General features: G+C 39.5%; 12 protein-coding genes across 12 annotated transcripts; 5 read left to right on the plus strand and 7 right to left on the minus strand. All coding sequences in view use genetic code 12, as the record gives it.

The window, feature by feature from the left end:
* Window positions 1-27: 27 nt before the first annotated feature.
* On the minus strand, window positions 28-1,785 carry I9W82_004103 (bifunctional DRAP deaminase/tRNA pseudouridine synthase; the record flags this gene model as incomplete). The annotated part of the gene is made up of 1 exon (XM_067693141.1): window positions 28-1,785. The coding sequence occupies one exon, from the start codon at window positions 1,783-1,785 to the stop codon at window positions 28-30; it is 1,758 nt and encodes a 585-aa protein (XP_067547691.1).
* A 145-nt stretch (window positions 1,786-1,930) lies between these two features.
* On the minus strand, window positions 1,931-3,436 carry I9W82_004104 (SF3a splicing factor complex subunit; the record flags this gene model as incomplete). Its single annotated transcript, XM_067693142.1, has 1 exon — window positions 1,931-3,436. One exon carries the CDS (start codon window positions 3,434-3,436, stop codon window positions 1,931-1,933), a length of 1,506 nt encoding a protein of 501 aa, XP_067547692.1.
* Window positions 3,437-3,574: 138 nt separating this feature from the next.
* I9W82_004105 (phosphoinositide 5-phosphatase) lies at window positions 3,575-4,969 on the plus strand (the record flags this gene model as incomplete). Its single annotated transcript, XM_067693143.1, has 1 exon — window positions 3,575-4,969. The coding sequence occupies one exon, from the start codon at window positions 3,575-3,577 to the stop codon at window positions 4,967-4,969; it is 1,395 nt and encodes a 464-aa protein (XP_067547693.1).
* Window positions 4,970-5,319: 350 nt separating this feature from the next.
* On the minus strand, window positions 5,320-5,847 carry GIS2 (mRNA-binding translational activator; the record flags this gene model as incomplete). The annotated part of the gene is made up of 1 exon (XM_067693144.1): window positions 5,320-5,847. One exon carries the CDS (start codon window positions 5,845-5,847, stop codon window positions 5,320-5,322), a length of 528 nt encoding a protein of 175 aa, XP_067547694.1.
* A 550-nt stretch (window positions 5,848-6,397) lies between these two features.
* On the minus strand, window positions 6,398-7,033 carry I9W82_004107 (uncharacterized protein; the record flags this gene model as incomplete). The annotated part of the gene is made up of 1 exon (XM_067693145.1): window positions 6,398-7,033. One exon carries the CDS (start codon window positions 7,031-7,033, stop codon window positions 6,398-6,400), a length of 636 nt encoding a protein of 211 aa, XP_067547695.1.
* Window positions 7,034-7,168: 135 nt separating this feature from the next.
* I9W82_004108 (uncharacterized protein) lies at window positions 7,169-7,801 on the plus strand (the record flags this gene model as incomplete). The annotated part of the gene is made up of 2 exons (XM_067693146.1): window positions 7,169-7,364; window positions 7,605-7,801. 2 exons carry the CDS (start codon window positions 7,169-7,171, stop codon window positions 7,799-7,801), a joined length of 393 nt encoding a protein of 130 aa, XP_067547696.1.
* A 37-nt stretch (window positions 7,802-7,838) lies between these two features.
* On the minus strand, window positions 7,839-10,148 carry I9W82_004109 (peptide alpha-N-acetyltransferase complex A subunit; the record flags this gene model as incomplete). Its single annotated transcript, XM_067693147.1, has 1 exon — window positions 7,839-10,148. One exon carries the CDS (start codon window positions 10,146-10,148, stop codon window positions 7,839-7,841), a length of 2,310 nt encoding a protein of 769 aa, XP_067547697.1.
* Window positions 10,149-10,777: 629 nt separating this feature from the next.
* On the plus strand, window positions 10,778-13,393 carry ZNC1 (Znc1p; the record flags this gene model as incomplete). The annotated part of the gene is made up of 1 exon (XM_067693149.1): window positions 10,778-13,393. The coding sequence occupies one exon, from the start codon at window positions 10,778-10,780 to the stop codon at window positions 13,391-13,393; it is 2,616 nt and encodes an 871-aa protein (XP_067547698.1).
* A 656-nt stretch (window positions 13,394-14,049) lies between these two features.
* On the plus strand, window positions 14,050-16,977 carry TAC1 (Tac1p; the record flags this gene model as incomplete). Its single annotated transcript, XM_067693150.1, has 1 exon — window positions 14,050-16,977. One exon carries the CDS (start codon window positions 14,050-14,052, stop codon window positions 16,975-16,977), a length of 2,928 nt encoding a protein of 975 aa, XP_067547699.1.
* Window positions 16,978-19,431: 2,454 nt separating this feature from the next.
* HAL9 (Hal9p) lies at window positions 19,432-22,905 on the plus strand (the record flags this gene model as incomplete). Its single annotated transcript, XM_067693151.1, has 1 exon — window positions 19,432-22,905. The coding sequence occupies one exon, from the start codon at window positions 19,432-19,434 to the stop codon at window positions 22,903-22,905; it is 3,474 nt and encodes a 1,157-aa protein (XP_067547700.1).
* Window positions 22,906-23,620: 715 nt separating this feature from the next.
* On the minus strand, window positions 23,621-25,360 carry STI1 (Hsp90 cochaperone; the record flags this gene model as incomplete). Its single annotated transcript, XM_067693152.1, has 1 exon — window positions 23,621-25,360. One exon carries the CDS (start codon window positions 25,358-25,360, stop codon window positions 23,621-23,623), a length of 1,740 nt encoding a protein of 579 aa, XP_067547701.1.
* A 188-nt stretch (window positions 25,361-25,548) lies between these two features.
* On the minus strand, window positions 25,549-26,625 carry FCR3 (Fcr3p; the record flags this gene model as incomplete). Its single annotated transcript, XM_067693153.1, has 1 exon — window positions 25,549-26,625. The coding sequence occupies one exon, from the start codon at window positions 26,623-26,625 to the stop codon at window positions 25,549-25,551; it is 1,077 nt and encodes a 358-aa protein (XP_067547702.1).
* Between the last annotated feature and the right edge of the window lie 340 nt (window positions 26,626-26,965).

Consider the following 26,965-nt stretch of genomic DNA (forward strand, 5'->3'; position numbering starts at 1 on the left):
ACAATTTACTTTAAAAGTGTGTATAGACTATGTACCAATTCTTTCATGCCCTTTCTTTGCAATTTCCAAACACTTATCCTCGTAACCAGGAATATGCACATACGCTATACCAGAGTCGGTGAGTATCTTGTATGAGGTGTTATCCTTTACAAAAATGTCTGGTTCAACTACTCCAACAAAACATGTTTTTATTCCAGGTGTTTGCAAGATCCTTTGAACACAAGGAAGATTTCCACTTAAACGGAAAGAGCAGGGCTCCATTGTTGTAAAAAGTTCTGTACCCAATGGCACCTCCCTCTTTCCAGTTTTCTCAAAATATTTTTCCAATGCACATTGTTCAGCATGCGTATTTCCTTCAAGCTCTCTTGAATGTCCTGTCGAAAGAACTTCACCGTTATGGACAATCACACAACCCACGTTGAATTGTGTTTGTGTTTCCCCACACTTGTTGGCCTCTTGCAATGCCTGGAGCATAAATTTTCGACTGTTTTCAAGAGCCCATTCTGGATACTCGGTCTTGTATGACCACGATCCATCATCAGCCTTGTACGAGTAAGCATGTAACCAAAGTTCAAGATCATTGAACCCAGGATCCGTATACAAAGGTAACCCAGTATGCGGACATATCTCATTTGAAAGAACCTCCCCATCTTCCTCAGGGTGTATCCAACTAGACGCGGCTCTAGTTTTGCCAATCGTATCTAACCTAGCTATCACTTCATCGTAGTTTGCTTTTCCATCTTTTCCAAGCTCGTCTCCCCAAATATAAGGGTTTGAGTATATTGGGTCGTTGGCAATTGGGTGTCCAATGTATTGCAAATGAACTCTGATTTGATGCGTTCTTCCAGTTAAAGGATGGCACTTTACCACACTGGTGTTGGTTGCGGGATCAAAGGATACACGTTTGAATTCAGTAACCGCTTCTTTCCCATTCTCTTCATCAACAACATTCAAGGTGTGTTTGGGACTTAGTGTATACAACGGTTTGTCTATGGTGAGATTATTTACTGGAAACTCCCCCTTCACTCTAGCTATATACTCCTTTGAAACATTTCTATCCCGTATTTGCTTCATTAAATCATTTGATCCTTGAGCGGTTTTCCCCAAGAACATCAATCCAGAAGTCAACCTATCTAACCGGTTGCAAGGGTGGACTGTTTTGCCCATATCATGCTGTAAAATTTTTGTAATTGTATTGTACCTGTACCTACCAGTTGGATGTACAGGTATACCAGAAGGTTTATCAATAACAAGCAACTCATCATTTTCGTAAACAATCTTGATCGGTGCAGAATTCACTGGTGGCTCACGTCTAAAACCACGGTGGCTAATTAAGTCCCCATTACGAACAATAGTTTCCAAATTGGCAGTTTTTGAATTTATACAAACCATGCCATCTTCAATTGCCTTTTTGTAAGCTTCTGGTGTTCTATCTCTAAACTCGTCGGTGAAGATGTCTAGCAATGTTCGATCTCTCCAACGAAGTTTGCAGTACGTGAGATAAGTGAAATAATAAGGCGTCACTCGTCTCAATTTGCCGTCAATAATATATTTTGCTCCTTCTGCTTCTTCCTCCGCTATAGTCTTGCCCTCGACCAAAGTGCTGTCACTGTTGTTGGATCCTCCCATTTGGTCGAATGCCGTTTTTTCGGATTTGTCTCTCTCTTGTTGACGTAGTCTGAACCCCTGGGCATCGCGGACTTTAGTTGCTTTCTGCTGTACGTTAGTTCCCTGTGAGGGGGATCCAGTTCTTTTGATGCCGGAGGAGGCACCATTCTGAGACATTGTTCGAAATATAGCACGCAATTTGAAGGATGAGTTGGAGAAGACTCATTCGAGCAAGAAAAAAAATTTGGTTCGTATATTTTGCAATCGCGAGAGGTACAACTACAGATCTCGATAGAGATTCTTCAAATTCGTTTATTCCTATCTACACCAAGCCTTGCTTTTTCAAGTCTAAATAATCTACATAGCTCATCACATTCCCTTGTTTATCTTCAACTTCAATCGCATCGTGTAACTCACTTTGTTTACTTCTTGCCTCTCTTTTCAAATTCTGCATCAAATTCTGTGCCTCATCAATCAGGGAAATATTCTTGAAAAGAGGAAAATTTTCCTCTGCAATTCCCAACAATTGTAATCCCTTCTGGTGCTTGTTACTATTAAAGTGCCTCTCGAATGCTTGTTTTCCCTTGTATCCGACATTTCCACATATTTCACACCTGTAAGTTTTATGCAAACCTTGAAGTTTGTAAAGCCAGTAAGGAATTGGAGTTCCATCGCTTCCCAATGGTAGATTCTTGAATAAATCATCATCATTTTCTTCATCTGAGCTTGCTTCGTTATCAGAATCGGAGCTCCCTTCGTCAACTTCTGTATATTCGTTTTCGATGTCAATTTGATCTTGCTCTTCATTAAACCTTGCTCTTTCTGACAGTACCAAATACTTTTCCGTTTGATGAATTGCTTCCTCTACATGTTTTGCCAATGCCTTTATTGCTTGCTCGTACCAAGTGTTGGGTTTTTTCTCCTCACTATTGGGAACCTCATTGACTTTACTGGCCTTCTTTAAATGCTTTTTGCTTTCAAGATGAGCCTTGAAAACGGTTTCAGCGGCAAAATGTTTATCACAGACAGCACAATATAGCTCATTGGTCGCATTTTGAGAGTCTTGGTGAGTATTTTCCACGGTAGCTGCATTCACAACCTCAGCGAGGTCTGATAATGGATACAATAATGTACATTTTTGTTTTAAAAATTCATAAAGTGATTTCAAGTAAGGACGATAACTGTCATTGCTGGTCTTTTCATAGGGAAATTTATGAAAGGAGTACAAGTATTGCACATATGGAATCTCACTTGTTGTAAAGTTTTCATTGTAAAACCGATGAAACTCATTCAAGTCAAGAATATCAGACATCTCAATGCCCTGTAAATGTGATACCGATTTGCTTAGCAAGCCCTTTCTTCTTGCCATTATAACTTCCTCATCTTTTCCTTTCTTTAGCTTCACCTTGAAATCTCTAGGCTCAGCACTTCCAAACAATGCGTATCGCAGTTGCACTCCTTGGACCACATCACCCTCATCGATGTCATTTATAAGTGGCGCAACCATTTTGTCAAACTTTTCAAATGAGTTGGGCTCCTTAATACTTTTTAGCTCCTGTTGAATTGTTGTAGCGTCATCTTTAAACGACAGAAACGCCTGCCTCAACAACCTGTTATACTCTTCCAGCAACTGCTTTAACTCATGTTGTTGGAGTCGATGCAATCGTTTAGTAGATGTTTTATTCTTATCCGTTAGTATATTGCCATGTTTGGGTCGTAGTGATTTAGGAAGAAGGCCAGGAGTTCTTAAAAACCTTTGCGATAAAGCATCTTCAATAGCATCGAGATTCTCCAAAACCAATCTTTGAGACTCTGGGGTATTACTCATTGGAAAGTGTGTCTTGGTATCGAGATGTGATGATGTTGGCTTTTGTGATGAAGCGAAAAAAAGTAAAAAAGTGCGACCGATAACCATAACTTCCATCCAGCAAGCCAGACATTAGCCCCTAGTATACACAATCTAGCCATGCCCTCCCTGTCAACCACCCCCTCAGTAAAAGATCCAATTCCCTTGTTCTTTTTCACATTCAATTGTAATCAGCAGACTTTGATATCAGAGGTGTTTAAATCTAAGTTGCTCCTGATTTTGCCAGACCAATTATCGTCACTTTATGTGTTTGGGTTTCAAGAATTCTGCAGTGTATTGGATGGTCTCTTTGCATCAGAAGCTAACGCAAAGCTTATCAATTTCAATCAAATATTGCACGAGGCATTGCAAGAAAAATATCAACAGCCCACTGGCTTTCTGACAATTACGCAGACATTTATTGGAGCAATCGGAATGATAATTATAACTCCGTACGCTGCAAAGTTTAAAAACGTACGGACTGCAACAACTAGCTGTGGGTATGCTTATTCAAGCTTAAAAGGTGGTGTTGGAGCAAGGGTGTCGTATTACCCAGAGGGAGCGTTTGATAGTCCGGATTTTGTGGAGTTGTCCTTTGCTACTGTTCATTTGAATGCATTTGAAGGTGAATATTACTACCTTGAAAGGAATAAGAATCTTTATAATATAATGCGCTCGTTGAACTTTGGGGATGGTTATGGTCTAATAAAGCCCAAAAATCATGTGTTTATTTTGGGAGACATGAACTATAGGACCAGTCAGGACTATACTCCAACGAGTTCAGAAAGCCAAGAGTTGCTTTCCTTACTTGACGTTTCCATAACAGATGCAGCCTACTCGAAAAGGGTCGAAAACCTAGTTGACAAGTATGATGAATTGACTACAAGTATGCAGAAGGGAGACGTTTTGCAAAACTTTGCCGAGGGTAGAATAACATTTCCACCAACTTACAAATTCCATTTAAACACAGCCATCTACAATACAAAGAGGTCGCCTTCCTGGTGTGATAGGATAGTTTACCTTTCGTCATATGAAGAGGTAGGAGATGACAATCTTGACCAACACTTGTTGAAATTACCTAGCTCAAACAACTCCAACCACGAAAGAGTTCGTTTTTACCTACCAGAAGTTCGAGAGTACAATTCATTGGATTCTCTTTTGATGTCGGATCATCGTCCTGTATATCTTGAAATGACCGTCCCATTTAACCCACCAAAACTGATAATATCACCTTTGTCAGGATGTTTACAGATTCTACCTGCTGGTTTGAGAGCTGGCATATCATTGGATGGCTTCTCCCAACTTGAAGAGCTTGAACGTAGCTCAAACGTGGTTAGTGGGCCAACCACTATATACTTGAAACCTACAACATTTGACGGTATAACTCAAAATTTGATATCTCCAATCGCAAATACAGTCATTGGATACAGTCTATGGTTGGGAGGTACAAGGAATGGAGGGATTTTCCTGTTATCAACAATTGTTATTCTTTGGATACTTTTCCGGTTCTTTTAGGGGTCTTGTGACGCCACAACCAGTAGGGTACTGATGCCACAAAAAAAAAGAAAAATATAAGAATAGAGTATTAACAATGCACAAACGCTTTTTATGAAACAACCCTTGTAGTTAAACTGCTTCATATATAAAGCTCCACTTCCCTCTACATCTTAAAAGAAACCAAAAACGGTTGACATTTTTACTTTTCATTCTTTTTGAATAACCCACTAAGAACAACTATAAACAAATGACACCATTGATTCACCAATGAACTGAAACCAACAAAAGCTGTATAATTCACAACAAGCTAAACCTCAACAGCAACTTCATTCAAGCACAATCTTTATGTGAGACAAGCTCCAACAAGCTTAAGCAGTACATTCCTTTGAAATATGGCCTGGCTTTCCACAGTTGTAACAGGTTTTTGAACCAGCAGAAGCACCACCAGCAGCTGAGTGACAGTCCTTGGACAAGTGTCCTGGCTTACCACAAGCATAACACTTGGCGGTTGAAGCTTGACAGTCCTTAGCAAAATGGTTTGGACCACCACACTTGTAACAAGTGGTAGAAGAGCCACCTCTTCCACCATAAGATTTTCTAAATGGAGGAGGAGCATGACCAGCAGCTGGAGCTTGATCACATTCTCTTGAGATGTGACCAAATTGACCACAGTTGTAACACTTGGTACCTTGAGCTTGGTTTGGGCACTCACTTTGGATGTGTCCAACATCACCACATGAGTAACATTGCTTGGTGTTGGTTTGCTTTGGTTCTGGACAATCACCTGATTCGTGTCCTGGTTTACGACAGTTGTAGCACAATCTTTCTTCTTGGGTACAATCGTCAGCAACGTGACCAGCTTCACCACATTTGTAACAAGTTCTTGGGAACGCCATCTTTAATCTCCGTAATAAAATGCTCTATTTCAACCTCTCTTCCACTTCTAACAAAAACTCAACAAAATAATTTGTAAGTTTCCGATGATTCGATTATGAGTAAAACTAAAGTTCAAGAATACAAGTTACACTCAAACAGTCACCTTTTTTTTTTGATGATGATGAGAGAAAAAAATTTTTCGGCCTCCCTTTGGGCGTGCACAGGTGACCAAATCTCAATTGATCCATCTCTACACGACCTCCTGTTTATTGCTTGAAACTTTTTTAAGCCCGCCGCCGATTAGGAGGACTAGATCCGGAAATAGGGGATATAGGGGAAAGAGACTAAGCAAACTACAATCATCAATACTTCTTCAATGCAGTACCCATATCTAATTTCAAGAACACTTGATCCTATTATTGGTGTTGGAATGGGTGTCGCTTCTTACTATATGTATGAGCAAAGGGTAGGACGTGCCGAGGGCCATTCGTTAAACGAGTTGGTACTAAAGAGATTCAATGAATGGAAAGAAAAGAAATAGTTTAATGAAACGTTGTATACTTATGATGCTTATATACTGGACTTGAATCTTTGAAAAATTTCATCTGCTTTAGTTGAGTTTGCTATATCCTGGTTTATAATCTTGTGGATTTGCTCCAAAGCGGAAGAACTGAGTGTCGTTGGAATTTCAACTTCTGGCTCATTGTCTAGTTTCGACGATGGTGCATTTACTTGTTTAGGTGGCGATATGATGCAATTGAATGATAATTCGGTATTTTCTCCAGCTAATGTAGCCAATGTAGATGTATCTTGGACAACTTTCGACTTCAACATCAACTTAACATCCTTTGGGGTTACACCTGCCGATCTTAAGCTGTCTACTTCTTCAACCAATCTCGACTTGATCTTGTAAATAGTTGAGCTGGTTGATGCATCGAATTCGTAGGAGATTTTGTAAGGAGGCTTGATTGATTTAAACTTTAGCTTGATAGTTGAAGCTCCTTCGGCTTTATGACCAGCCGATGTTGGAAACTTATAAGTAAATTTTGGCAAACTAGGTCCCAATGACTGCAATTTGTCATAATCATGAGTGGAGTAGAATTGATTAGGTGACGAGTTCTCAGACAATCCCATCAACTGGATGTATGTTTGAACAAACTGTTTCTCCGTATTAGGAGTGTCTACGGCTGAGGTCTGTGTGGCCATTGGATGCTGTTGAAACTGAAACTGAACTTGCTAAGATCTCCTTTTGAAAGGCGCATTTTCTATTTTTTTCAAACTAAAAAATCAGAAAATCAGAAAACGTAAAATCACTCTCAGATACATTTGACACATTTAATCATGTCGTTCTTCAAATCATTCCAGAAATATACACCATTGAATCAGAGCTCAACTAGTGATGGGGCCCCATTGCCACCTCCAGCTACCCAACCCGGCTCTTCCAATACATTCCAAGCTAGACTCCAAAGACTAAATCCATTTCGCAGTCAGTCAGTGTATTTAGAAGATGAAGACAATTATGTCACATCCGAGCCTGGTATGTTTGAGCTTTCCAGGTGGGACAGAATGTTGGTATTTGCATTGTGCTTTGCCGGTGCACTTTGCTGTTGGTTAATCTGTATTTTTTTGTTCCCCGTTTTGACTTTGAAACCTCGGAAATTTGCTTTGCTTTGGTCCTTGGGCCTGATATTCTTTCTCATCAGCTTCGGTGTGTTGCAAGGAGCACAGGCTTATTTGCTACATTTGTTCTCATCGACAAGAATCATCTTTACGATAGTTTTTGGTGCTAGTATTATCTTGACGTTGATCAGTAGTTTGAGTTTAAAGAGTACCTTGTTGTCAATTATCTTTGCTGCAATTCAATTGGTTGCTGCTTTATGGTATACAGTGAGTTATTTCCCATTAGGACGGCAGACCCTTAATCTTGCAGGAGGCGTTGCCAGGGGTCAAGTAGAAAATTGGATTAACTCATAGATTGAAATATATGTGCAAAGGTTTCTTTTCTTTTACTCTATTCACTATAAACATTGGCAAACTCTTCTCGTGACAACTTTTCAAAGTCAGGGAACGCTGAAAACAACCCTTTTTCGACAACCTTGACTATTGCTTGGTTGGCTTTGGTGTCGTTTTTACTGACCTCTGATAAATAAGTGACCCTATTTCCAATCTGCTTAAGTTTCTTATCCCCATCTCTATTCAAAATCTTGTCCAAGCTTTTAAGGGCTTGTAATGCCAAGACATACTTACCTTCAATGGTGTATATTTTGAAAAGCAACTCCCACGTAGTTTTTGACCTTGGCGCTTCAGTTGCCAATGGCTCAACCAATTTGGACAATTGCTCAATGAAATTGGATTGCTTCAACTCTTGGAGAAGAGCCTGTCCAAATGGGTCTTGGTCATCCTTTTCAGACTCAACTTTCGCAGCTTGCTCCAGCTTTTTCTTGTTTGATTTCCCTTTCTTTTGCTTTTTGCCGTTCTTTTTAATTTTTGGATCTTCTTCGGCTCCTTGTGCGGTTGATTGTTGTTCCTCATAGAGTTCGAAATAAAGCTCAGACAAGCCCTTCAAAGCACGAATGAAGACCGGAGTGGCATGTATTTTATCCTCCCATCTCAACATATCAATGTAATCACGGGGGGTTCCTCGCCTCAAACAATACGAGTGGAAATCATACTGATCATTGTAAAATATTTTGAAAATTTTAACAATTGCTTGAAATCTTTTCAAAGATAAGCCTTTATACATGGAAATGCTTTCCAACAAGGAGGTGTATTCATCACTATCCTTATCGAGATTGGATTCTTTAAGCTTGGCTTCTTGTTCGTAGTACAATCTCGAGTAAGCCTCAGCACTCTCAACTAATACCCAATTGACTTGCATCAAATGCAAATCTTTGCATCCATTCACCGCATCCTCGTCAAGTTTTGTAAACAACGATATGCAATCAATAGCTTCATCAACCTTATTAGCACGGAGCATATACTTTGTAGCTTTTGAGTTGATGAAACGATCTTGTAAGTCTAGCTTCCTTCCGGCATCCATGACTTCAGATGCCTCATCAAAAAGTCCCTTGTGTTTTAAGATTCTAGCTTTGATTATGTATAATTCGACTAATGTAGGCGTGTGATCGATCGCCAAATCAATATACTTCAAAGCTGTACTCAATTCATTTTTATACAAGTAATGTTGTGCGAGATAAAAGTGAGTCCAGACAGTGACAGATGGATTTGGATTCTTTGGAGCATCCACATTGAGAAATTCCAAAACAATTTTCTCAATAACTTCAAGTTTTCCTTGGTATCCGTACAAAGGTTTAACGTTAACGAAAGTGGCAGGGACTCCACGTAAAAGCTGGGGGATGATATAGTCCTTACACTTTTGTTCAAACAAAGACGTCTCGGCAGGTAGGAAAGTCAACGGCAAGTATTTTGGTGGGTCTGATTTGGGATAGAATGAAGTCAACTTGTCGTACAATTTGACTCTAACTTCAGGCGCCATTACATTTGTCTCCAATGCCAACTCCAACAATATATAATATTGCATGTTATCAGGGTTAGTCTTTAACAATTCTCTGTAAACAACCGAAGCTTCCTTTTTGCGACCCAAGTGGAAAAGGTACCTTGCCTTGTACTCCAAGTATGACAAGTGATCTTTGATATTGTCAATGTCCAGTTCCAAAACCTCCAAAGCTTTGCTAAAATTACCTGATTCGGCAATTATTTGATTTTTGTACAAGATTGCTTCTCCATGTTCGTACAAATCATTCGCAGTCAAGTGTTCCTTTATGATCCCCTCAATCTTAGTAAGTGTTGCCACTGCACCTGCGTAATCTTTATTCAAATGTTGAGCAACAGCAAGGCCCGTCCAATTTGCTCTGTACCCAGGCGCATGTTCCAAATATTGTTGTCTGCAATCTATCAATGGTTTATAATCACGGTTCTGTATTTGCATGAATGACAAGTCACGCAATATAGGCTTGTTGGGTGACCCATTATCCATTGCTGCTTTGAACCATTTCGCAGCTTCGACGTAGTCTTCCAATGCACGATAGTATAACCCCACTAAATGGTTGACAAGATAATTTGAAGAGTCCTTGTCGATAGCCTTCTTGATATACGTTACAGCTTCCTCCTTGTTTCCAGTAAAGTACAAGATACACGCTTTCAACGCTAATGATTCAGCATGACTGGAATTTTTTTTCAAATTTGCATCCACAAGTTTCAAAGCCTTTTTGTATTGCTTTTGGTCATACAATTTCAATGCTTCTCTGAAATTTGCATCCTCTTTGTTAGCAAAGATAGGAGTGGTTTTCTTCGGTACCATTGAGATATGTTAGGTCACTGACGTGGTGAATTATTATTCGATGTCGAAATGCTTGATTTAAAATCTTCGATCAGAGTGAGAGCAAAAAAGAAAGCAAAAAAAAATTTTGTTCACTGATTAAAATGTCTGGGAAGTGAACATAAACAACAGGGGAGTTCACGCAAGTTTATAATTAATATAATTGAATGTGATAGAATCTCTAAGGTGCACTCAACGCGGAACAACTTAGTCAAGCGCTTCCTCTATGCTGAATCATTAAACTTTTCTTCCCTTTGACACTCTATATCGTTACATCACGTGCAATGTGGACGCTACCTTATACATATGCTGGAGAAGTACCGTATGTACGCTCTAATGGGAAGAGCTAGTGACATCGCAAACAAAGCTAGTATCATTAGTAAAGTTGAAGACAAGGGAATGGAAGAGTTCCTTTCTGAAGTTTTCAAGATCTGAAATACGAGCAAAGATATCTAGATTGCTGGGGGAACTCCTTGCCTGCATATAGATACCTCTGCCATTTTTTTGAGAGCGGAAGGAGGAAAAGAAAACGGATAACTTCAAAAGCCGAAACCACCGTTCAAACCCTCACCTGTTCCCCTCAGCAATTCCACTTTCAAATATCTCCTACTATGTCTATCGCACATAATCCTCTCAATCCAGAGTATACTCAAGATGGTGAAAAACGGTTGCGTACAAAAGTTGCTTGTGATTATTGCAGAAAGCGGAAGTCAAAATGTGATGGCGAACAACCTTGTTCAAAATGTATAAGTCGCAAACGTCAATGTGTTTACTCCTACGTATCAAAAGAGAGAAAGAAACGTGAGGGCTCTGGGGTCTTCGAGATACAAAAGCCACAGAGAAGAGAATTAAAACTGTCAAGGCAAGGCAAAACTATTCAAGAGTTGAATACAAGAATAAATGTATTGGAAAATCTTGTCACCAAATTAGTGTCAACTTTGGACCCTTCAGATAAAATGGGAATTCTCTCTCAACTATCAGGAAACCATGACCTGGCTATAGAGGTCGAGTCTGATACCAGAATTAGCGATGAGCGATCACAAGACGAAGATCTGGAGGAAGGAAGTAGTGGTGGCTCCCCTCTCAAAGAGAAGAGCTTAGTGGCTGATGCAACATCTATGAAGCAAATGCTTGCCCCACCTTCGAATGCTCAACGAAAAGAGTGTATAGCAGCGAATACAATCAAGCGTATATCCGACTTTTGTGGTGCTCATTCATTGATGAATACAATTTCTGGCCGCTCGTTAAAGTGGGTGAAGGAGCGTATGCAGGGATCTCAAAATAGTCCAGTTGAAAAGCAAATATACGCTCCCTTAAAAAGTGTTACACTTCTTTTGTCAGATGCTGTTGATCGGTCGACGAACATGCTAAGTAGGCAGACCCAGCTGCGAAATTTCGCCAGTTACTTTGACCCTCAACACAAGGATTTATATTTGGAGATTTTGGACGCTTATTATCGAAAGGCCTGCATAGGTGCGTTTGTGTGTCCGGTCATTGAAATTCAGAACCTTTTTGACAAATACTATTATGCAATTTCAACTAATAATCATTTCATTTTGTCGAGTATCACCCGCAGTGAATATTTAATAATGAACACAGCCTTGGTATTATCGCTATCCAAATTCACCTCACCCAAGCAAATAATTGGTTCGCATCATCCGAATTTGTCCATGTTAACAATCGAGAAAGCTGAGGAGCTTCGTAAAAAGTTCTTTGATAACGCATTGTATGACTACAGCTATGTGTCTAAACAGAATGAAGGCTTTAAATCGTTACAAAGTCTCGCATTGTTGAGTTTGGTTATTGAAGAGTCGTTTATCTCGGATTTTCATGTGAATTATATTATCGTGAGCATTTTGGTGAGATATGCCCAAGAACTCGGATTACATCGTGTGGAGGTCTTGCAAGAGAAGGATAAAGACTTTGGTTTAGCTTGTCGGAAGATGTGGCTATTCTGCGAATATATGAGTGTTGAGATCAGCTACAAAAGTGGGAAACCAATGTTGGTAAACAATGCTGATGTCACTACCTTGAGTGAACTTGATCCTTGTATTATATCTGTGCCGAGAGATTTGTTTGTTAATCCTGATTTTGAAAGAAATGCTTCCAATGTGATTGACGCTTTGAAGAAAGAGGGCGCGGTGTATTATTTTGCTCATTTCTCCCTTATTTTGACACGTATCAAAGCAAAGAGCTATTACAAGTTGTATTCGAAACTTCCCTCCAACATCAACGCGCAAGGTGCACTCACTATTGTGAACGAAATCAACGACGATATGAAGACATTAGCGCTGTTAATTGAGCCAGAAGTACTCGAGCCCAACCAAGACCACCCATTTGTTTTGTCAATGTTTGATTGCGATACTGGAACACTCAAGTTTCACGTCCTTCTGTTCTACTTGTCGTATTTTGCTCACATGTTTGCAGTGAATAGAGTTCCATTTCTTGAACAACTCAAGATTGAAGATGATAGGCTACTAATTTATGGAAACAAGTCGCTTAAAGCTGCTAGGTCTGTGTTGCAATCAGTTTCCAATCAAAACTCATTGTGGAAAGTTGATGATGCTAGTTTCCCCTTTTTATTGTTCTACCCGTTTGTTGCATTTTTGAGTTTGCTGAGTAACTGTTTACAATGTCCATCCGAAAGTTCGTCGTATTATGATTGCCTATTGTTAATTGATGCTTCCTTGAATTTTTTTGCTTACAATGGTACCCAATCGAGTAATCTTGATAACAAACGAATGTTCTGTGATATGGTGAGTCGCTCAATTTTGAAAATGTTGATTGACACTATGGAAACAAAGGCTAATGTGTACTTTTACAGAATGAGGCCTGGTTTAAAGGAACATGTTGACGCATTACAAACAAAATACCCAGAGATATTCAAATACAATACAGAGACTGGCACGAATAGCTCTGCGCTGGTCCAGACTCAATCGGAAACAGTCCTTTCCACTTCTTCACCATCAACATCAACCGGGCCATACAATGCTAGTGGGAAGCAAAACTCTTCCAATTTCAATGGTGGGTTCCAACCAGCTAACAAGTGGTTTGGTGATCAACAAAATAATTTTGGAGTTGGGATGCCGTCCATGGGAGAATCCATTGATATTGATAGTTTGTTGACTCAAGACAACTTTAATCAATTTGTTTTTGGTGAACTTAATGAACTATCAGGCTTTTTTGACAACGATTTGAACCCCTCATTGTGGGAAGGGGCTACTTAGGTTGTATTCTAGCGTGTAGTTTTTCTATAGAAAGAACCCCATATTCGGGTATTCTGTGCCAAGTTTGTACATGAAATTACTCATCACTCGTATTCTGAAAAAAAAAGGGGGTAACTGAGGCTGAGTTCAAATGCGGTCATTGGTAACTAGAGAACTGTTGATATAGTTCGGAGATAAACAGGATCTTCTTGTTCGGCGTTAGATGATTGCTTGCTTCTCTCGGAATCTACAAGTTCCGTGTTTTTGACTTTTTCCGAGATAGCAAACAGTTCCCTTTTTTAACCGGACTTAGCTAGTTCATGCGCTCGGGTTTAGCCCCAAATTGGCAATGTCCGGAAGCAATGAGAGCCAAGAGAAACGCGTCATTTAATTGAAGCGTTAATGATCTCAACTTAAGAGTGTAAGTTAGCTACTTGATAAGTTGGTCCCGTTGACAGAAATCCCCAGTGTGTCACAAAGCAGGGCGGAACGAAGAAGCGAAAAAAAAAAAAAGAAAAAACGTAACCATAAAATCATTGAAAGACATGTGCAGATACTTGATACATTTCCACTTCATCGTCTCTTTTGCAATCACATATATATACATCAACCTAATTTATCCCCTAATTTATCAAAAGTATCACTAGATTGTGAAAGTTGCTACTAGCCTTATCGAGATGACTGAATCCAACACAACCCCAACAGCCGCAACCTACAATAACGCATCTGAAAATAATCCCCATGTATCAATGTCGGGAAATCATAGCCCTGCAACTGACACTGAATCAAAAGACGGTTTCAAGAAAAGAATCAAAATAGCATGTGACATCTGTCGTCGAAAGAAAATCAAATGCGATGGCTCGTATCCATGTGAGAATTGCAGACAATCCAAAAAGCCCAAAGTTTGTCTGTACACAGAACGGCTGGGGAAGAGACAACCAAGAATACAGAAACCAAACAGTCACAAGAGCAATCATGAAAAATCCAACACAAAACCTAAAACGGTGCTCTTAAATCAAACTAACGGCTCAAATATACCGAATCTGTTGGACTCGCGTATGTCGAAGCTTGAGAATGTCCTTGAGAGATTGACCAGCACGGTTGAGTTACTTGCAGATCGTGTTGTGGTCACCAAAACTAGTAATAGTGATTCTGAAAGAACGTTTGCCGTCGATTCAGACTCGCGCGAAGCAACTTCAAGAATTTCAGAGCATGGTCAAGATGGACATGGAAGGTTATATGGTGAGTCAAGGGAGGGAGGAACTGAATTTAATGCAAACCACGGGCTAGATTTACCCAAAATGTCGAGTTATGCACTGTATATTGGAACTCAGTCGATATTTTCTATATTCTCGAAGGAATCGTTAGATTGGATGCAGCAAAAATTGGGGCCTCGGGGATCAGAGTGTATAACGCCTTTGAAGAACACCCTACTTGTTTGCCACAACAAACTAAACATGTTCCTAAATAAGTGGATCGATCCACCATTGATAGATGCTCAAACAAAGGAAAAGTTAATGAAACGTCCTTTCCCGTCAGACTCGAAATTCGTCATGGAATTGGTCGAAGGGTATGGATCTATACCCATGATTAGCTTTCTTGTTGAAGTGGATACTGTGCGAAAGTTGTTTGAATCGTACTATGAAGGGGTGAATGATGCTTCAAAGAGAAAGAATTTTACCGCCTCGGAGTTATTGATTATGACATCTGCTTTAATGATAGGCTTGGATGTGATGATGGATAAAACAAAGCACAGAAAGGATTCAAAGCTACATCGCTTACAGGACAAGCTATTGGAGAATGCCATCTACTACTACCACCGAATTTGTCTTGTCAGTGAAGGGTTGGAGACTATAGAAGGTATCTTGCTATTGATATCTTATTGTGAGTCAAATTGGATCACAAATCACATCAACTACATACCCAAAGCAGTTGCGGTTAGGTATGCCCAAGAGATTGGATTGCACAGAATAGAGTATTCCCATAAGTTGAGTCACAAAGAGCAAGATAGAAGGCGAATAATATGGTGGTTCTGTTATTATTATGACACAGACTTGTGTTTTAGATATGGTAAACCACCTTCGATCAACATTGATGATGTTACTACTTGTACTGAAGCAGACGTAATGACGGCGTGCCTTCAGGGCTCAACTTGTTACATGGATCCAGACTTTGATGGCAACGAAATGGATCGTCAAATGTCGATTGCAGTAGCTGACGAGGCTTTACTTGGAGATCCAACCCAACCATTGAGCTTACGATTGTTACAAAAGTTGAAATCCTTCCACGACAGATCATTTTATTACCATTTTTATGGTATGTTGCTTGCCAAGATCAAATCTGAGTCATACAACTTACTTTTTTCAGCCTCCGCAAGATTACGTGACTTTGATTCGTTATCAAATGCTTTGGAACATTTGAACAGAGAAATGCTGGAATTGGCAAGTTATGTATCGGAAGAAGATAAGCCCCGGTTCTTTAATGATCCATTGTTTCACTTTATCGATGCCGATGTCTCTATTTCTGAACGTGGAGTCATGCTTGGGGGACAATTGGCATTTTTCGCACATTTAATGGTCATTAATCGATTCCCGTTTGTTGTGCAAACTGACAAAATTGATGCTGGTAGTCAAATTTTAAAGTTTCGTAATACTTCATTGGATGCAGCAAGGACAATTTTGGTATTGATGAAACAGGTGGATAAAAATACAGTTGAAGCTACATTTATGAATTGGGTGACATACTATCCTATAATCGCGTTTTTAACTCTAGGTGGATCCGTGTTGAATCATCCAAATTCACCTGACGTGCCTAGTGATATAAAGTTGTTAACCGAGACGTCAATGGGGTTTTTTGATTTTGTGGGTGACTTCTCGAGGCCTGATAAGCATTTGCATACACGCGGAGGAATTTCTATTGAGTTGATAATAAGATTAATGTTGAAGGTTGTAATAACAGCTTATGAGAATGAAACCGGAGTGCGTGTGTTGCAAAATGATGAGGCATTACGAGCTCATTTGAATAATGTTGAAGTTAAATTTCCAGAATTGTATCAAGAAACTACGGAATTTTCCAACAATTTCCCCACATTTTTTGGTCAATCATTTTTCGAGACTGGTGAAGATTGGAGTCTGGAAGCGTCCTCTTCAGTATCCATGGCCAACACTGTAAGTCCATATGCTTCGTCTCCGAGGTATAACCCTGCAGTATCCAACATTATGCACCCGGATCAAGGTAGCAACAACACTAATTATAGTTCTGGCAACCAATATCCAACCCATCACCACCAACATGCTTATCATTCCCCACAAACCCGTCAGCATCAGCAACTACCTGGTATCTCTCCTAGTCCTTTGAATCCGATTCCGTCATTTGTACATCCAGTTGGTCAAGCGCACCATCTGCCGAATAGACCAAACTTGCGACCTGCACCAGCACCAATGATGAATGTACAAGGAAATTCAACTCCAGTCACTTCGGGATCCTACATGGATAATGGCTATGATGGTTCAAATCAGTCAATCATTGATGGGGCGCCGAATATGTTTTTGAATCAAATGAACAGTATGCCCAACTTTTTCTTTGACAATAATTTAGGTATATAGTTGAGAAAAGAATCACATGTGATAAGTCAAAAAGAGTACCTAAAAGGACCGTTGATTATAGCTCGCAAAGCCGTGCTTGGACTAAAACTAGATCGGTAATCTTTGTTTATCCCCTTATTCGTTATAGTTAATATCCTCTAAATGATGCCACAGTGAAAATTAATTTGTTCAAACTTTGTCTAATTTGGATTAAGGGAATATTTAGCGAGGGGGGGGTGCAAATGTAAACGAAATTTTAATATACAGTTTTTACGAAAACTTATTATCGCTATTCAAATTTTGAAACTCTGAGAGTGATGTAGATGGTTTCGGAGATAATCCTTGTCTTTGCATACTTGACTTACTTGAAGTTGACGGAAATCCTATTGTCTTGAGTTAAACGGTCTCGCGATAAAATAATTGGTAGCGACAATAAATATTCTTAATTGTTTTGGGTTTGTGTAAGCTGTATTGTTGTCTCTCTCTCTCTTTGTTTCTGTGTCAATTTCAGCTCCAATGTTTCACCTTGTTGCACGACCTTTCTGATTTATCAATTACTGACTCTATCGGTAATTACGTAAACGCACAAAGGGCAGTTTCCATGGCCAGATCAGGTTTTTGCTTCTCTTCGAGCGAGCTGATCCAATAAACTGATGCATGTAAGGAGTGCTTACTTTGCAAAGGTATACCAAGGTAAACTTTTTTAATAAATATACGAGAGAAAAAAGCCCCTTAGCAGCAGAGTTTAAAAATTTCTTTTTATTACTTTTCACCGTCTTTTTCAAGGTACCGCTGAGAAGAATATGCAAAGACAGAACATAGCGGTATGTTTGCCATTGAAAGAGAGTTAATGCCAAGTCAGGGGAGTGCCTTCATATAAAGAAATTCATAAATACCTCTTCACGTGCAATTTAGAACTCAGTCACGTAAATTTGTCTCACTTTTTTTATTTTGTTTTTTTTTTTTTTTGTGCTGTTGAAGCGCTTAAACTAAATTCCTAAGTACAAACAGTTACAAAATGCAGCATGAAGATAATATTATATTTCAAAATTCTTTCTCTTCCCTGTTTATGTATGGTATACGATTTAACTTGTCGAGATCGCCAGAACTAAAGCTTATGACGAGTTGAAAATAGTTTAAAATGAACGGATAAATATGTAAGAAGGGCAAACACAATTCACGATTCCATTCGGAGAAGCCTAGAACAAAGTAGAAACATGTCTCAGATCTATTTATTGAAATTTGCAAACACAATAAAGCCTCGTTATGCACCGTCATTGGTTTTGTTTGCACCCCTCGTTATGGCTGTACAATACACCCCGGGTCAAATTACCACCTTTCGTAACCTATGGTAAAAGTCTAGAAAAACTACCAAAAGCGAACAAAAATTAAGATGCGATATAGCTTTGTGTTCCTTGTTCACTCGCTCGACAATAGTTACCATTTGTGTAATTTATAAAATGTTGTAGAATTTGAAAGAAACGAAATTGAATCTTCGGCGCACAGAGTATTAAATATGTAGAAGGTGAGGTCACCATTAGAAACAAAACGCAAATAGAAATGGAAAGTGCTTCTCCAAACACGCCTTTGACGTTTATGCATATTTGTATCCATCGAACTGCATGACGCCAACACATTTACATTGTTTTTGTAAAGAAAACGTCTTTACAAATGTGCTAAAATAAGGAAAATATTATATTTGCAAAAGCTTCTCCCAAACAATGAAAGGAATAAGACAGCACTGACTTTCGTTCATAGCATTTAACGCCGACAACCGAACAAAAGAAAAACAAAAGCCATCACAAGTAAGCGGATAATGCATGAACGTTGATATTACTGTGATCCCATTCTGTCCTGTATTTATGATTCCTTTCATAGTTTCCCCCTCTTTAGTATTGTGGATGGTAGATAATTATGAACCATTATTGTGTACATTATGGCAAATGCTTTGCACTCGAGACAAAAGGGAAAGAAAAAAAAAAAAAATGAAAGAGAAATTTCTCTTTTAATGCACTCTTTAAACAAAAAATTTAAAAGAGAGTACAAAAGAACCTCAATGAAAGAACAATAAACAATTGGGTGTAAGACAAAAGGGTAAATTACTATTTTTACTATTATTATAAATGGGGGAATCTTTGCCTTACTTTTCTCTCAACAAAAGGAAAAACGGTGGAAATTAATAGGCAAAGAGAAACCATTCTCTTTTTACGAAATTTTGAAAAACCTCATATCTCTTGTCTTCTTTTGCAAATCCACTAACCAATCCATTCATCTTCCCTATCTCCGTGTTGAAGGGTGAATCAACAAGCGCCAAAACCTCGAGAGACTTGTCAATAGAACCAAACAAAGAAAGCACTTACTACTTCAAGCTTCCCCAAATCATCACTAGATAGTCCGTTTCCTAGTTGCTCGATTTATAAGATCCATGCCGAGCTAACAACTTATCAAACACTAAAAATTATATTGCAATCCAAAATGCTGGATCCTTTAGCCACTATACCGTCAACACTGGCTCATCAAAGTTCTCCCTCACAATCCAACACTACTGAATCCTCTTCTCAACAACAAAACCCTCCCTCGAGCAGCAATTCAGCGACAACGTCAATCTCTCGTCGACCGAGACTTCAATCATCTGGTACAAGTGGTAGCACAATCACTCAAGATAGCATCTCGATACCGTTGTCTCCGAGACAATTTGATTCATCAACACATAACCAAGGTGAGGGATTAAAGAGGAAACGACCTCGCGTTTCGAAAGCTTGTACATATTGTCGTAAAAAGAAGGTTAAATGTGATGGAAATTTACCTTGTTCAAACTGCAAAGATAACAATGAAGGAGAATGCATCTATGTGGCTGATCCCGAGAAGAAACCCAAGCCACCAAAACCGCCAAAGGCACCAAAGGTCCCCAAGCCCAAGCCAGAAAAGCCAGAAAAGAAAACTAAGGCTCAAACAATTGATCAAGTAAACCTGAGATTGGATAGAATTGAGGATTTGCTAGGTTCTTTGACTGAAGAAATACGCGGGGCGAGAAAACTGACAAGTGATGAATTGCAACCAACTATCGCTGATGAGGAAACTGCCAATCTAAAAGATGATGGTCCAGAGCCTCGATGCATAGAGACTAATGAGTCCTCTTCATATCCGGAGATTAAAAACAACAAGTTTGGATCACATGGCATAATTGACATCTTTTCAAAATCGTCACTAGAGTCACTATTCCGTGGACTAGGGCCAAACAATCGAACTGAAGTGAAAGATATTCTACTTGTCGGCTCCATATACAACTATTATTCGCATGCATTCATGGACTCGATCTGTCAACCAATTAAATCTGTTATTCGCAATAGGACTGATCTTATGGATAATACCTTCACCGACTCCTCGGTTCCACTCGAATTATTGAATTATCTTGATGATATATACATTGTTTCTTACATTTGCGAGCCATCATACATTAAAAGCTTATTCGAAAGTTATTTCAAAAATAATAAAAAGTGCTACACAAAGGGACTCGGTCCAAAGCTAAGATCCTTTACCTGGTCTGAATTTATGATAATGTCGGTGCTGGTAGCACTTTGTATATCGGATGTTGTCGATGAGAGGAATGTAACTACGATGAAAAAGACTTCGAAACATTCTTCGCCGCTTTTACAGTCAATGACTAACAAGCAACTAGTCGAACTTGATACAAAGTGTTTCTTTTCGGCTGTTTTCTATTATAACCGGTTGGTTTTATCTTGTGAAGGGATTGAAACTGTACAAGCATTGGCATTATTTGTCATTTATTTGCAAACTGTGATGTCTTCAATTAAGCTGACTCATATTCCAATTGCCATAGCTACTAGATATGCGCAAGATTTGGGATTTCATCGCCCTGAGACATATGAAGGATTAAGCTGGCATGAACGGTTTATGCGCAAGAGATTATGGTGGTTTTGTCAAACTTTCGAAGTGGCGTATTGCTATCGGTATGGTAAGCCGGTACAGGTGAGAGAGGATGGGTTGACTAGTCTCATTGATGGTGATAAGTCTACTTTAATCATGGTGCAGTCAAGTATAGATCGAATGCGTGCATTGTGGGAAGATGCAAAGATTCTGAAGAATGTTTCAAACTTGTATGAGTTGGCTGAGAATAAAACTTTGCACAGAAGTGCTGCATACTTCTTGTACCAGTTGACTAAAATTAGGTTGCAATCTTTTGACTGGATATACAGTATCTCGTCACAGAATATGAAGTTGATCAAGATATTCGCGTACATTGATCAAATCAACAAACAAATGCGTGACCTAGCAAAATTGTTTCAACCTCCAATTACAATATGCTACTACAATGACCCTCGATTCTTTTTCACGACATTGAACAAACCACTGGACCAAGTTTTGGCATTTGATTCTGGGCTTAACAACTTTCTTTCCATGTATATGAACTACTATCAGCATTTAATGACCATCAATCGGGTGGCTATTCAAGAAATCCCACCGGGTGGAACTGATGAAGCCTTGGCTGAGAAAGTAAGTGAATACAGACATATTTCCCTTGAAAGTGCAAGGACTATCTTACATATTGTCAAGAGTTTTAATTTGCAAACAATGTCATATACTGCATTCAGCTGGTACTTGTACGAACCCTTTGCTGCTTTTTGCCATTTGGCTAGTGTACACTTTGCCAATCCAAACTCGTCTGAAGCGGAAACTGATTTGAAACTAATGATTGAAGTTTCATTGGACTTTTTCAGTTTTAAGAATTCAACTAGAGACGTTAAAATTCAACGCAATTGCATTCGACAAAAGTTATATGACTTGACTACTAGATACTTGTTACGAATCTTTATGAATATTACCAATAAGGGGTTAAAGACTAAATTATTTTCCAAGAATAAGGCATTGCAGACACATTTGGATTTACCGCAGCAATTTCCCGAGTTTTACACCCCAGAAGGACAATTGGGAATGAATCAGGTCTCAACTTCCAAAGTGTTTGAAATGTGGTTTCGTGCTTATAACTTTACGGATACTGAATCCTCAGCTGATACTACAGGGGTAAACCGCAAACCAGCTACGTCCAACAATGACAAAAGTGGTACTGCTACTGGCAACAGCGAAAGTAGTGGAAGTGGTAGTGGCAAAAGTATCAGCAGCATGAGCAAAGGCAATACCTCCACCAGTGCCAGCAGCGAAATCAGCAATCCTATTCCGGAGAAGGGAAATAAGAGTCCGACAAACAGGAAGATTGATGGTATTTTGAAACGTGCTGTTTCACCGCTGAGCTCTACAAAGGTTAGACTGGGATTTGAGGAAGATTACAGTGAGAACGAGGCTGGTTATTCTCAACCACAGTACTCCTCGCACTCGATACCCTTTCAGCAATTGCATCAATCCAGCCAATCAACGAAGGAAAAGCTTGGCGACAACCACAGTCAGCACCTGCAAACACTTGAAATGCCACAACTGCAGTATAACTCTCGTCAAATGAGTCAATTACTATATGACCCTTTTTCTCAACTAAGTCATCTGCTTCAGCCACAGGCTATGTTTCATGGCCAGCCTCATCAACAACGGCCACTCTCGCTGTCGCAACCTCACACTTACCTTGCACAACATGATCCGCTGCTGATGCCGCCACCGCTGAATTTCATGCCAAACTATGCTCCAAGATATCTGGACACCTCGTCAACAGCATCGCATCAATACTTGCCCAATACGGTTCCCCAAGCTCATCAAATTGAATTGCAGCAGAACGCTTCCGGACAACAACAACACACGTCGTCTATGTTGGGTCCACAAACTGCCCAACTTGCTGGAATTGTGCCCAGTTTCCAAGAATCATTTGATCCTGGAAATATAATGAGCATTGACAATCAGCAATCGGAGATATGGCCTCAATTTGGTAATGAATTTGTTGATGGAGCAAATATGGATGAGCCTCGGGAGACACCTGATGAGTAAGAGGTGATTGAATAACGTCATTATTCATTGCATTACCATAACTACATAACTGTACATATAAATAAAAGCATACGCATATAATAGACCATAGCTTAAGGATTGAATCAATTGCTTTATATACAAGTCACTTCTAGATATTCACACTTGAAACGGGAATCGCGTTTCGGAATGTAAACATATACGAACTGGCTATAAATCCTCCACACCCGAGCCGAAGTCCATCTTTGTGTAGAGCGTCTTTGTGACCCAAGTTTACAAAACAATAGAAGATGAGAGACGGTCGAGGCAAATGCTCTTGTTCTCGAAATGCCGCAGCTGTTGTTGACTACATTTTTGTGACTGGGTGTAATTAAAATCTCGGATGAGTCCATATATGGAAACCTCTTCATAATGTTTTGCTTACTAATGCCCCGTAGGCTTCGACACAAAAAAAATGAAGATGGCACAATTGTATACGATCTTGTATTAACCCTATGTGCTTCATGCAATAGAAGTGACTCAAGTCGTTGAAATGACAGAGATGATTTTTTAAACAGTATCACTGGTATTTGAAAGAACCATCAAGAAGTTCCAAAAGCCCGAGTCTATAAAATCGAGCAGTTGTCACCAGATGGAAGTAAAGAGATGATGACTATTGCATTAAGTCCTCCCCGCTCTCATACATCGTAACCCACTCGTGTATTTTACTTATCTACAAAAACTTTACACATTCCGCTTATCTAGTACGAATAACACCAGCAGCAATCAACATATTAACCTTCTTAGCCACTTCTGGATTCTTCATGTGCTCTTGTAAGGCGGCCGGGTTATCTCTGGCTTGAGATAATATACCTTGCATCACTGGATCTTGCAAAATTTGTACAATTTCAGGATCTTTCGAAACTCTTTCCATAGTTTGCTCTGGGGTTTCTCCATCAATGGCTTGAAACCTTTGAGTACTAGCCTTGCCAAACATTTGATCAATCTCATGCAAATTCTTTCCTCCCAACTTGGAATCCTTTTCACGAGCTTCATTAAGCGTCTCCATACAATGACTATATTCCTTCATCAATAATTGAGCATTGGCTTTTCTAATGTATGCTCTAATAAAATCTGGGTCCTTCTCAATGGCAGTGTCACAGTCTCTTACTGCATCAGGGAATGACAACAACTTGACTAATGCTGCAGCTCTATTAGAGTAACCTCTTGGATCCTCAGGAGCTCTCTTGATCATTTCACCATATGCTTTGACAGCATTTGGCCAATCACCTTTGGTAAAGTACTCTTTTCCTTCCAAACGTGCTTCCTCTGCTTTCTCGGGGTTGATATAAGCTTTGGCTTCTCTTGTTTTGATTTCCCTTTGTGTGCTTCTCAACTTGTTTAAAACATCTGGTGTACGATGTTCAGTTAATGACTTGTCAAAGTATTTGACAGCTTGTTCTAGATCATCCTTTTTCAAATATATGTTACCCAATCTAGCGAATGACTTGGCGATTAATTTGTAATCCGCTCTCATATCTCTTCCCTCATCGACAGCTTTGTTGCATGTGGCAATGGCTGCATCGTAATCCCCCTTTTCGTATTCCGCAGCGGCACGATTATTCAAGTAGGTAATATCTTTATGTAATTCCCAAGCCTTTTTATAAGCTGCAATTGCATCATCAAACTTGCGCTGCTTGTAAAGTGTGTTACCCTCGGCCTTTGCTTTGTCTGCGGCAGCCTTATCGCCTTCGGTGGCATCTTTCATTTCGACATCTCCTTCATTGTCCACTTCATTCTTTTCCTCTGATTCCTTTGTAGGTTTTGGTTCCTCCTTCTTTTCGGTTTCTGCCTTTGGCTCATTTGAGGAGGAAGTTTCTTGTCCTTGGTTGGCACCTTCAGTTGGGAAATCCATATCGATACCCATCAATGTTGCCATTATGGTCATCAATCTTGGATCAGACAAAAGTTGAGTGGCGTTAGCTTGAGGGTTGGCTTGAATTTGCAAAATTTTAGCAACCAAATCAGGATCCTTCATCAACTCGCTAGTCTTTGGGTTGCTCTTTAATTTCGTGATCAAATTTGGATCTTGGAATATAGCACCCAATCCCATATCAGCACTAGAATTACGTGCCTTAATGGCATTTTCAACAGACTTTAACCCTTCCTTGGCTTGAGCATTGTTGGAGTCTAATGACAAGCATTTCTCGTATGCCTTTTGTGCATCCTCCAAGTTTCCTAATCCAAATTGAGCTCCACCAACTCTGTTGTAACCTTTGGGCCAAGAAGGGTTAATTTTGATGCACTCCTCTGCATCTTTCAATGCTTGGTCATACTCTTTTAACGATGCATAGGACCCAGAACGATTGGAGTAAAGAACGTGGTTTGGTTCTGGCGAGGCTTCGATAGCTTTTGTGAACGATTCAATTGCCTTTTCAAATTCCTTTGCGGCAAAGTATTTATTTCCTTCTGCTTTGTATTCGTCAGCCGTGGTCATGTTGATTGTATTGATATGTGGTTTGGTCTAAGTAGAGGAGTTTGAGTATACTTCTTTTGAGTTATAGAATATTATCGATGGAGAGAGAGAGAATGATTTTATATTTTTTTTTTTTTTTGTTTTTGCTAGAATATTCTAAAGCCACATACAAATACACAAATATCAAACAATCTTTTCTTCTCATCTTTCTACTTAAAACTGGTCTCTATAGCTTCCTGGACTAAACTAAGGGGATATGCAGGACCATAACCATGACACCTCTCATTACCTCTCAATTTATCCATGACTTCATTAAAATCAATAGTTGTTAAATCCAAGTTTGCCTCCTCAGCTTTGATCTGTAGGTAATCCCAAACCGCACCAAGAGCTAGCAATTTCTCACCTTGGGAATTGTCATATACTTTATTAATGGAATCTCTTTTCACCTCGTGGTTTGTGCCGCGAGTTATTTCACTGATGAAATCATCTTGAGATTGCGGGAAATGAAACTTGTTAACTGGTGTCCTGCTCGCTATTAGTGAGCCCTCATTCGTCCTCAAGATTTCATTCTCTGTACAAATAGACAAATTCTGTTTCCTAATTATTTCAAGCTGTTCCATCAATTTCTGCCTCTCTTCTTCACTTTGTAGTAATTTGGCTTCTAATTCTTTCAATTTTGTTTCCTTCCGCTCCCTAAAGGCACGTTGTGCTGCTCTATTCTGTGCTTTTCTTTTCAATTGCAATTCGTCTTCGGTCAATTCAGAATCGTCTCTAGCTATCAATTTTGCATCTTCTTCATCCAACAATGCCCTCTTTGACTTTCTTTTGTTTGCATTCACCTGCTCGCTCAAGACTTTCTTGTCAATATCATAATTTGCAGATGTTTCTGAAGTTCCCGGTGAAGCAAGCTGGTTCATATTGGCTGCGTGTGGTGACAAATCATTTGATGTATAGCTAACGTTACCCTGTGAATTATGAGCTTGGGTATCGTAGTAGTGGTGTCCATTCAGTGATTCTTCATACACCATTTGCTGCCCTTGAGTGGCAAAGTTGTTGTTTCCATTTTGATAATTCGCTGGATCATAAGGTGATTGCTGAGGTGGTCCATTTAATAACTCGCATGGATCATTCAGTTGCTGGTTGAAGGAAGCTATATTCTCTTGATTCAACTCTGCAAACTCCGGTGCTCCACCATACGAATCGCATTCTTCTTTCTGATTGGGTAAAGCGTGTGTCTGATATTCGTTGTTCCAAAACATTGGTGTGGCTTGCGTGTTGAACGACATACTCTGAAATTGTAGGTGTCTTGAAATTGTAGCGTCGTGACTTGTTTGAAGCAGTATAGATATATTTCTCTTCTTCAAACTCAACCTCTAAAAGAACTATCTTGATATAAGGTCGTTTCTAGAAACTCTAGTATCCTTGAAAGCAAATGGATTATCAGTGACGCTCAAAACAAAAGTCGTGTACTGAAGTAAATTATTCCATTTAAACTTTTCTTATCCCAAAACACGACCTCATAAGGGCTCTACCCTCTTCGGCCAGTGTAGCCTAGTAGATTGGTCTTAGGGCCTGATAACTTCGTTGCTTATGAATCCTTTAGTGGAGAAAAAGTACTTTTATTAC

Source organism: Candida metapsilosis, assembly GCF_017655625.1.
Source record: "Candida metapsilosis strain BP57 chromosome Unknown scaffold5, whole genome shotgun sequence".
Lineage (NCBI taxonomy): Eukaryota > Fungi > Ascomycota > Pichiomycetes > Serinales > Debaryomycetaceae > Lodderomyces > Lodderomyces metapsilosis.